General features: G+C 41.7%; 1 protein-coding gene across 1 annotated transcript in view; it reads right to left on the bottom strand.

The window, feature by feature from the left end:
• The window catches only part of BNIP3 (BCL2 interacting protein 3), a 55,818-nt gene that overhangs the window by 11,015 nt on the left and 32,917 nt on the right, over window positions 1–11,886 (bottom strand). The window contains exons 4-5 of the mRNA XM_089669285.1: window positions 10,890–10,996; window positions 9,178–9,327 (exon numbers count right to left, since the gene is read on the bottom strand). Coding sequence (XP_089525411.1) covers window positions 9,178–9,327; window positions 10,890–10,996 — 257 coding nt within the window. The remainder of the gene's footprint in view (window positions 1–9,177; window positions 9,328–10,889; window positions 10,997–11,886) is intronic.

Here is an 11,886-nt window from a genome sequence, read left to right as displayed (position 1 = left end):
ACTATATCCACATTTTTTGGTTTTGTTCGGTTGTACTAAGGTATTGGGACTCAGTGGTGGTTGTTATCAGCAAGTAAGCACAGATCCTGTTTACTCCCTCTCCTAGAATATGTTTGTTGGGCCTGATAGAGGGTCTTTCCAGCATTGTTTCTGGGCAGACACTACTCGGTCTACTGCTATTTTATGCCAGAAAGGCGGTCACTCTGCACTGGAGAAAAACAGAAGCCCCTACAATTGGGTACTGGAAACATCTAGTAGACTCTCAATCGCCGCTTTACAAAACCACTTATATAAATAGAGGTTGTCCTCGCATGTTTGTTAAAGTCTGGGCGATATGGTTAGAAGATACTACCATGGTATAGACCCCCCTGGCACCCGGCTGGAATCATATGTATGGTGGATTGTTGGCCATGTATTATTTACTGTTCCTGAAGTTGAAGGGAGACCTATGCTGGGCGATAATATAAGTGTGGTTGCTGTACCAAGAGTCACACCTTTATTTTTTATTTTATTTGGTTATGTAATTGTGTTATTTTACACGATATTGTTCTTGATAGACTGCCCCTGTGAGCGCTGGGCATTCAGATCCTGCTTTTTTGTGTTTTTACTGTATGTGCAAAAATTGAAAAATCAATAGAGTTTGTTAAAAAAAAAATTCCCTTATATGCATTTTATCTGTGTATTTAGCCGTTTGCCTGGAGTTCAGCTTTAAAGGAAACTCGTCATAGGAGAAACATCAAGATGACAATTGATGACCCCTACATATAACAATGCTAGTTGCCTGGATGCCACTCCTGCTTCAATACTTAGAACCAAAGCCCGCAAAGGAAGTAGATAAGGACTTCTGATTTAATTGTACCTCATAATCAGTATATATATATTCCAAGATAGTGACTTGAAGGACAACTGTAACTTTAGTTACTACTTTACTTACAGACAACTGTCTGTTATTTAATATACCCCCTCAAGGATGCAACTTGCTTAGTAAAATACTTACCTTCCTTCTAGTTCCAGCATTCTTTACTCTACCTTTCAATCTACACCGCACAGCTTTTGTAATGAAAACCTCCCCACTGCATCCTCTCCTTAGGGCACATGCATGCTGTGGTCCCATTCATTCCTAGTGATGATAATCTATTTGCCTGGAGTTGAGTATTACAAGGTATAGTTGCCCTTTAAATTATTGGGCCTAGTAGGTTAGCATAACAGCCAGACAACTATAAATGTTCAGCAACAATAGCATGATCCCCTGGATTCGGTATTTCCTAAGCCATTGCCCTGGAACAAGTAGAAGGTATAACAAGTATAATTCAAACTTTTCTTTGCTACATGCTGGTTCAGGATCCATGACTCAGCAGCACTAAAGCAACATGCAGCCAGGTAATTAGCATTTTAATATGGCAGCCAGAAATGGCATTCCAGAACAAGTATGTTTTCATTGAATAGTTATTTTTCCTAGATGAAGAATTTTACATCCATACTGTGTATTATATATGACACCATGATCCGTATTCCACACCTTTGCTTTTACTCAGCTAGTAGGATAGATTAGATTATTTTCCATCATGACAGATCTGCTTTAATGGTTTAAATCCAGCAGCCTCATTTGGGAAATAACAGGAAGTTTGAAAAATACTGCCCATTAACCATCCTGTTAAGATGTTCAACCAAGACCTAATTATATATGTTTATAGACAGACGGAATGGATGTATCACCTATGAATTATTTACAGTGCAAATACAGCATAAAGCATTCCAACCATACTATGGCTTTCCGCTTCACTAACATTTATGCCCAAACACTGTTTGTAAAGCTCTGATTCACTTTAACCTCTTGTTATGTATTCAATAAAATTCATCTGGATCAGCAGGTACCAGACAAATTTCGATGTGTGATCCATGCCCCTGTTCAACAACTTTTGACGATCAGTGTGTATTCTGTCAGTGGATGTTCCCGCTGTTAAAATACAATGTTGCAGTGGGGGCGATTCCACCATCCACCTTGTTTGTGTGGATGGAGGAATCCATTCATTTTTTTAACATACGTTGTTATATATTAGACAAACAAAACTGACAAATAAATTACCAGAGTACCTGGAAATTTGGAAGAATTAGGTTGTCATCATTCTGGCATTTTGGGAATGCCAAAATAAAAACAGCAACACCAGACTTTTCACACTAGAACAGAACTCATGTTCACCTACTCTACAGTAGTACCAAGAAACACACTTGGCCAAACTATTGTGCCATATTTGTGCACCCACCAATACTGTTGACTAAGGGTGCTCAGATTATCCATTCACATCCAAACACTCTTGAAGCACTACGTCAAATCTACAGTGCTACCAGAACTTGAACTCAAAGATTTTTCCACAGGCTGGCACACTGGGGAAAAAGGAAGGGAAAGGGATGGAGGCACAGGCAGAATTTACTGGAAGTCACTGGGACCTGGCACAGCGGCCTTACCCAAGACTGAAGCATTGGCCAGGATTGGGAGCACTGGTTAGGCTTGAAGGAATTGCCTGGACTGGGAGCCTTAGCCATGACTGGGAGCACTGGCTGGGACTGAAGGACTAGCATGGACTGGGAGTATTGGCCACGAATGGGAGCATTGGCTCGGAGTGAAAGACTGGTCTGGACTGGGAGCATTGGCTTGCAGTGAAAGATTGGTCTGGACTGGAAGCATTGGCCAGGTTTGGAATCATTGGCCAGGAATGAGAGCATTGGCTAGGATTGAATGACTCACCTTGACTAGCAGTATTGGCCAGGAATTGGAGCATTAGTCAGAACTAGGAGTATTGGTCAGAACTAGGAGTATTGGCCAGGATTGGGAGCAATTGGCCATGACTGGGAGCATTGGCTAGTACTGAAGGATTGGCCTGGACTGGGAGAAATGGCTTAGAGTGAAAGACTAGCCTGGACTGGGAGCATTGGCCAAGATTGGGAGCATTATCCATGATTAGGACCATTGGCTAGGACTGAAGGACTGGCCTGGACTGGGAGCAGTTGCCAGAAATGGGATCATTGGCTTGGAGTGAAAGACTGGCCAGGACTGGGAGCATTGGCCAAGACTCAAAGCATTACCAGGATTGTGAGAATGGAGGTGATTGTAAGATACACACTTCATTCACTCCTCCAAACTCAGCTGCAAGAGAAGAAAACTGAGAAAAGTAAAATTGAGGCCCCTACCCTGCAAACAACGCAGTTGAGAAATGCTTTTGTTTGAGAGGCTATACAAGCATGGTTATACCTTTTATGCATATACATTAACACCTGGGACGGTCCTAAAAACAGTCAAAGAACCAGGCAATGTTTAGTAAAAACAAGAACATTGTACAGGTTGTAAAGTGACTCAGCACTGATATAATTTCTAGAATTGTTTAACCTGGAAAATAAATTTAGAGTAAAAGTACTGGGTTGGCATCCCATACATTTATTGGTACTATAAATGTATATAGTGTAAACAATGTTATATGGAATGATATTGCGAAACACTATAGCTTGTTGTGTAGAAGTTAAACCAAAACAAGACAAGATGATTGGAAATAATGGTTTAATGCGGCAGAGCTCCCATTAGTTCCGGATTTTATGAGAAATAAAAAGGTATAAACAGACTATTTGTACAACCTTCAAACCAATTATGGGTGATTTATGATCTTGCTAAATTTTAAGGAGTGACTTATTTTATTTTTATTGTTTGAAGTGTTGAGAGGTATGTATATAGATATGTATATATCAAATGAGGTTAAAGCGAACGTGTGTAATGGAGTGTGAAAGCCAACGTTTTACTTAACTGCTGCTTTTGTTAGCTTCTTGTACACCCCTGCTTATAGATCCCAAGGCCACTTGAGCTGAGTGAAAGCTCCAAATCACTTGGAGCTTACACAGGACTTAGGAATGTCTTCAAAGTTCACAAGAGACAACATTTCTCAGGGAGTCTATTAGCGAGTTTTCTTATCTTGGGTCTGCACATGTGGTATGGCAATATGAAAAGTCCCACTCACCGTATTGGATTTCTATTCATATTAAGGTTTCATTTCATTGGTTTAAAACCACTTTAACTAGACATACCCTTCTATAGTGTGCACTTGCCTCAATCCAAAGCACCTAATATGATTTCTGGCTGTTCTCTCCTACATCTGCTATCTGCACGAGTCATTTCTGATTTATGTTTATGCTGACACCAGGATATCCCAGGAGACACTGCCTCCCCCTTTCAGCACTCAGCAGGTAACTGACAGCCTAAACTCTGCATGTTTCCCTAAGAGAGTGTGTTGATGGGGTGTGTCCATCCCCCTCCTGTCAGGTCCCTAATTACACACAGGTCTGTGCTGTGCAGTGTGTGGTGTCAGATTCCCACCCCCTGCCTTCTGGAGCCTTTGAACCATATACTTTGAACAGCTTAAGAGAAGAGAAGGCTACAAATAAACAGGTACAACTTAAGTAGGAGAATTTGTTTAATCTATGTGTATCAACTGAGGCCAGTCACCTCACTGGGTATATGTAAGAGTTGACAACCACTTTAAATTATCAGGGATGCAATGGACAGGATCTGACAGGGATAATATGATATGGTGATTTCTCTGTTGAAGTATCCAAAAAACACAAAAAGCCTGGGGTTGCTTTAGCTCCCCAGGTTCCACCTACAACTAAAATATCACTTTTAGGCAGACTGATTTTCAACACCAGCACAGTTTTCCAGTAGCTTTTCAGGTAAAATACTCTGCTTAGTTATGCATCTTTGAGTGATCAAACACTAGAATTTAGAAATTTTAACTTCTTCCCTACCGCGCTATAGCTGAAAGATGGCTACAGCGTGGTTGTCTAGTTCTGGGCCGACGTCCATGGACGTCATTCCAGAACATGCCCCCTGCGCGCCCCCAGCGGCGCTCACCCGACTCCGATGGTAATCGCTGTGTCCTACGAACACAGCTGATCACGTGATACGGTAAACGGCCAATCACAGCGGCCTTTTACCACGTGATCAGCTGTGTCCAATGATACAGCAGATCACCAGGTAAATACAGTTGCCGGTTATCAGCTGCTCTTTCCTCACATTGTCACAGTGTGAGAAAAGTACTGCTGATAACCGGCAATTGTCAGAGATGTGGTCGGCACTGATGATCAGTGCCCAGCAGTGCCACCCACCTGTACCCTGCAGTGCCACTCACCTGTGCCACCCATCAGTGCTGCCTATCAGTGCTGCCTATCAGTGCTGCCTATCAGTGCTGCCTATCCGTGCCGCCTATCCGTGCCGCCTATCCGTGCCGCCTATCCGTGCCGCCTATCCGTGCCGCCTATCCGTGCCGCCTATCCGTGCTGCCTCATCAGTATCCATCAGTGCTGCCTATCCGTGCCACCTCATCAGTATCCATCAGTGTTGCCTATCCGTGCCACCTCATCAGTGACCGTCAGTGCTGCCTATCCGTGCCACCTCATCAGTGACCATCAGTACTGCCTATCCGTGCCACCTCATCAGTGACCATCAGTACTGCCTATCCGTGCCACCTCATCAGTATCCATCAGTGCTGCCTATCCATGCCACCTCATCAGTGACCGTCAGTGCTGCCTATCCATGCCAACCTCATCAGTGACCGTCAGTGCTGCCTATCCGTGCCACCTCATCAGTATCCATCAGTGTTGCCTATCCGTGCCACCTCATCAGTGACCATCAGTGCTGCCTATCCGTGCCACCTCATCAGTATCCATCAGTGTTGCCTATCCGTGCCACCTCATCAGTGACCGTCAGTGCTGCCTATCCATGCCACCTCATCAGTGACCGTCAGTGCTGCCTATCCGTGCCACCTCATCAGTATCCATCAGTGTTGCCTATCCGTGCCACCTCATCAGTATCCATCAGTGTTGCCTATCCGTGCCACCTCATCAGTGACCATCAGTGCTGCCTATCCGTGCCACCTCATCAGTATCCATCAGTGTTGCCTATCCGTGCCACCTCATCAGTGACCGTCAGTGCTGCCTATCCATGCCACCTCATCAGTGACCGTCAGTGCTGCCTATCCGTGCCACCTCATCAGTATCCATCAGTGTTGCCTATCCGTGCCACCTCATCAGTATCCATCAGTGTTGCCTATCCGTGCCACCTCATCAGTGACCATCAGTGCTGCCTATCCGTGCCACCTCATCAGTATCCATCAGTGTTGCCTATCCGTGCCACCTCATCAGTGACCGTCAGTGCTGCCTATCCATGCCACCTCATCAGTGACCGTCAGTGCTGCCTATCCATGCCACCTCATCAGTGACCATCAGTGCTGCCTATCTGTGCCACCTCATCAGTATCCATCAGTGTTGCCTATCCGTGCCACCTCATCAGTGACCATCAGTGCTGCCTATCTGTGCCACCTCATCAAACGCACATCAGTGAAGGAGAAAAATTACTTGTTTGCAAAATTTTATAATAGAAACTAAGAAACTTTTTTTTAAAAATTTTTTTCTGTTTATAGTGCAGAGAATAAAACACCCAGTGGCGATTAAATACCACCAAAAGAAAGCTCTATTTGTGTGAAACAAAATGATAAAAATTTCATATGGATACAGTGTCGCACGACCAAGCAATTGTCATTCAAAGTGCAACAGCACTGAAAGGTGCAAAACTGGCCTTGGCAGGAAGGGGGTATAAGTGCCCGGTAGGCAAGTGGTTAAGCTCTGTCAGCCTGATGGCATTAGGTGCTCAATACTAGCTGACAACTGTGAAAAGATGTCCTGATAATCAGTATTCATAAAAGGTTTAGGGCTGTCTGTCTAATTCTAGTCTTTACCAAGATCCACACCACAAATCAAGGGAATTAAAGGGAAATAAAAATGAAACGATAGTCACCCACATTTGTGCAAGCTGGACAAAATTTCCCTGTATTTTCTGTAATAGATTCTAGGATTGTCAGGCCCATCTAGTGGCCAAAATGCTAAATATTTTCTTGTTGAGAAATTTAAAAAAACTATAACCACATTTTGGCCACTAGATGGAGCTCATGTTTAAAGGAATTATTGGATTTCAGAAATATGGGGAAACTTTGTTCAGCCTGCGCAAGTGTGTGACATTCATCCAATGAATGATTTATAAACAGACCCCTTACACAATATCTTACTAGTCCTTAGATGCGGTGGCTGCATGATTTGTCTTTTAAAGCTAAATACATTTTCTGCAAGAAAATAAAATTACCTACAGATCCATTCTTTCCTGTGGACTGAACTGAAATCTCAAACAATGAATCAGTTTTCTTAGTTATTTTCTGTGAACTGCTTAAACTAAAACATTTTGTAGGGAGAACCTTGGAAAAGGGCTGGCTATTGCCATCTATATTTCCCAGCATACTCAATAATGTATCATTCTCCCCAGTAGAAAAGCAGAATAACATGCCCTGAGTACATGCGGAATACCTTGGTTTGGTGAAAAATGTTGCTAAGTTTTGCTGCTGTCATTTCTATATAGCAAAAACAAATCTCTCTTTGCACATTGTTATTAATTTAAAAAAAAGACAGTAAGTTACAGTGGATATAAAAAAATTCTACACACCCGTTAAAATGTCAGGTTTCTGTGATGTAAAAAAATGAGACAAAGATAAATAACTTCAGAACTTTTTGCACCTTTAATGTGACCTATAAACTGTACAACTCAATTGAAAAACAAGCAGAAATCTTTTTAACCCCCCTCTAATTAACCCCAAATAAAAGCTGTTCTAGTAGGTCTTTCCTGACATTTACTTAGTCACATCCTACAGTAAAAGCCATGGTCTGCAGAGAGCTTCCAAAGCATCAGAGGGATCTCATTGTTAAAAGAGGAGGGTACAAATGAGAAGTGGAGAAGAGTACAAAAGAATTTCCAAGGCATTAGATATACCATGGAACAAAGTGAAGAAAGTCATCATCAAGTGGAGAAAATATGAGGCAACAGCGACATTACCAAGAACTGGACATCCCTCCAAAATTGATGAAAATATGAGAAGAAAACTGGTCTGGGAGGCTGCCAAGAGGCCTACAGCAACATTAAAGGAGCTGCAGAAATATCTGGCAAGCACTGGCCCCTTGGTACATGTGACAACAATCTCCCGTATTCTTCATATGTTTGGGCTATGGGGTAGAGTGGCAAGATGGAAGCCTTTTCTTACAAAGAAAAACATGCAAGCCTGGCTAAATTTTTCAAAAACACATCTGAAGTCTCCCAAAATCATGTGGGAAAATGTGTTATGGTCTGATGAAACCAAGGTTGAACCTTTTGGCCATAATTTCAAAAGATATGTTTGTCGCAAAAACAACACTGCACATCACCAAAAGAACACCATACCCACAGTGAAGCATGGTGGTGGCAGCATCATGCTTTGGGGTTGTTTTTCTTCAGCTGGAACTGGGGCCTTAGTCAAGGTAGAGGGAATTATGAACAGTTCCAAATACCAGTCAATATTGGCACAAAACCTTCAGGCTTCTGCTAGAAAGCTGAACACGAAGAGGAACTTCATCTTTCAGCATGACAACGACCCAAAGCATACATCCAAATCAAGAAAGGAATGGCTTCACCAGAAGAAGATGAAAGTTTTGGAATGGCCCAGCAAGAGCCCAGACCTGAATCTGATCGAAAATCTGTGGGGTGATCTGAAGAGGGCTGTGCACAGGAGATGCCCAGGAGGTGCACAGGAGTGGGCAAACATTGTCAAGTCAAGAAGTGCCATGCTGATAGACTCATACCCAAAAAGACTGAGTGCTGGAATAAAATCAAAAGGTGCTTCAACAAAGTATTAGTTTAAGGGTGTGCACACTTATGCAACCATATCATTTTAGTTTTTGTTTTTACTTCCCTCCACCTAAAAGATTTCAGTTTGTTGTTGAACTGAGTTGTACAGTTTATAGGTCACATTAAAGGTGGACAAAGTTCTGAAATGATTTAACTTTGTTTCATATTTTTACATCACAGAAAGCTGACATTTTAACAGGGTTGTGTAGACTTTTTATATCCACTGTATACCCAGTTGATCATGTAACGATAGAGGTTATTCTGTCTTCCATGTTCACAAAGCAGAGATAACCCTCCAGCAGTTTCAAGTTGTCAGAACAACCAAAGTGACTTCTGACTACTGTTCAAGGATTACCGAAGATTGTTCTCTCCTTTAATCTATAAAAGTCAATGGCTGTGTCATTGCGTAGATTACTGTACTTTATAATACTTACCCCAGACCAATAGCCAGCAGGTGGGATAATAGCAAGGAGGGAAGGAAAACTTTCAAAAATTCAGCAGAGAAAATCCCACCCTTCTTCATAACACTTGTATTTCTCATGCTCAGAGCGGAGCTACGCTTCGGATGCTTGAAGACAAATTCCCTGGGGGAAGAAGAAATAATAATCAAATTTTGTTAGCAAAAATCTATTTTTCAGGATTTTTAGCATTATACAGTTTTCTTAGGGAAATCATTTTTGTTACGTTTATTACCTGGAGATCCTGCCAACAAATAATAATGCAGACGGACAATATTTAGCTGCTGCCCCGCAATTGTAGCCAGCATTGTCAGCCTGATGTGCACACTCCTTCAGTTAGCCATCAGCCTGCCTGTCTGATAGACCCAATTAGCAGCCGACATTGCTGCTAATTGCAAACCAGCAATGAAGTGCTGTTGTTGGCAGAATCTCCAGGTATCTAAACAAAAAAACTGCAGTTTCCTGGCAGTGTCTGGCATTACTTTTTTTTATTAAAATTATTTTTATTTAAAGATAAACAAAGCACATACATTGATTACAGGACATTCATTCTTTGGATGCATAGGGAAAACAATACATCCAGTATACAAAAGGTAAATGGAGTTAGAATATCTATGTGACAATGTAATCTATCAAACATTTGGCTATGACCGGTTTAAAGGTTTCTAAAAAGCCAAAAGAGCAAATAAGTGAAAATAACAGCAAAATTAGAATCTGGCATGATTTTTAAAAGGAAACCTGAAACCAGACTATGGATGTTCCAGTATTTACATAGTGCTGACAAGCAGTAAATGGGATTTAAAACAAGCCCACACTTACCTCTGTAGCTTCATGTGCTGTGGAGCAATTTATCCTTAAAGTGTTACTAAACCCACAACAATAAAATCATGTAAAATGTATATGTAGTAAAGCATGCTTGTTATACTCACTGTGGAACCTAAGGGGTTAAGCCTCTAGTTACTCAAGCAGGCAAATCAGACAGTTTTATGAGGTACTGAGACCTCTATTGAGGTTACATTCTGCTAGTCCTATTAACAGACTGATAAGCAGTGTCTGATTGTGGATTGTATAACCTGAAGAAAGATGGGGGGGGGGGGCGTAAGGTCATTGTGGCTTTGTCTCTTCTTCTGACAACATGGCTTGGATAAACCAAGACCTAAACAAAATGCCTGTCACAGAGCTTTTCATGAGCCCAATGCGCACGACCATTACACATGCGTTAAATGGAGAGGATCACCTGGGAAATTTTTGTAAACTGCAAGTAAGGTCAACTTTTGTGGGTGGAGTTTCTAATTCCTTGTGTTGTTTTTTCAGTGTCCAAAGGATGTAGAGGATTCCAGGGTCATAATGCAAGGTGAAGACTTTCTATTATATCAATTTACCTGAAAAAGGGAGAAACGGAACAGAAATGGGACCCCATGTATGCATTCTGTACATACATGCAATACATGGAGAGGATCACCTGGGGAGTTTGCCTATACTACAAGTAAGGTCAACAATTGTGAATGAGCATGGTTGCCACTTTCATCAAGACCGTATCTGCAAAGGATGGGAATTGAGGTCAGAAGTCTGGTGAGCACGGCTCCAAAATGACAAACATATTTTATCTAAATCTGATCTGTGTATACCAATGCAGTGCCAGCTGTCCTGATCAATGTAACCAAAGAAAAAAAGGACAATAAGCTTACTTGGGAGGGATATTTTCAGGCCGGCTGGACCAATCCCAAATCCAGTCTGAATTCTTCTTCAATATGTTTTCCAGCTCTTTTCTCCGTTCAATATAATCTTCCTCTGACTGTCACAGAAGGAATGATGGAACATTTAACACTTCTTATGCACAGGTGATCTCCGATAAGCACTGACATACACTATTCGATCTCAAAGATCCATCTTTGCATTGACCTTAACTCTTGGTTCACACCTAAGTGTTTTCTGCAGTGTTTTTCAGAAAAGCAGTACAGTCCATTTAACATGATTTCCTATGGGACATGCATGCGTTTTTTTTTTAAAGGGTCAGGGACTTTTTTGAGCACGTTTTTTGGTTCTATAGGCTTCAATGGAAATGCTGCAGACAAGTATTGCATTTTTGCATTTTAAATCTGCCTAGCAACACGAAAAATAAAGAAAAAAAATAATGCAACAAAAACACAATGTAGAAACGGCTCAAACGCAACCTGCATAGGTGTAAACCTAGCCTTAAAGAGTCTGTAAACCCTAAGAAGTCTGTTTATAGAACATTATTTGGACGAATGTCAGACACATTCATGCAGGCTGGATGACATTTCCCCTTATTTTCTCTAATAGATTAGTTTCCATGATCATCAGCTCCATCTAGAGGCCAAAATGCACGACAGTTTTCTAAAATATTGCATTGAGAAAAAGTACCACATGTGCCAATGGATGAAAGAAAGGTGTATGTCACCCACACTGTATCCATTCAGGATATTGAAAAGACTAAAACTTGCCATAGATAATTCTTCAGTCCACACAAGCAAGGTGGATGGAAGAATTTTGCTTGCTGAGACATTATATTCTGACAGCAGGACTCTGCTATCAGAATACACTGATTGACAAACGTTTCTGACATTCCTGTTCAACAGAAGTTGATCTAACAATTTGTCGAACAGAAACAACTTCACATTTGTCAGATCCCAGCTGAACCGGCCAGGTTTCGATCCATCTATG

This window comes from Staurois parvus, unplaced genomic scaffold (genome assembly GCF_062004578.1).
Source record: "Staurois parvus isolate SC_StPar_1 unplaced genomic scaffold, SC_StPar_1.0 ptg000009l, whole genome shotgun sequence".
NCBI classification, from domain to species: Eukaryota; Metazoa; Chordata; class Amphibia; order Anura; family Ranidae; genus Staurois; species Staurois parvus.
Note: the sequence above shows the minus strand (reverse complement) of the source record. Positions and strands in the feature narration are given on the sequence as shown.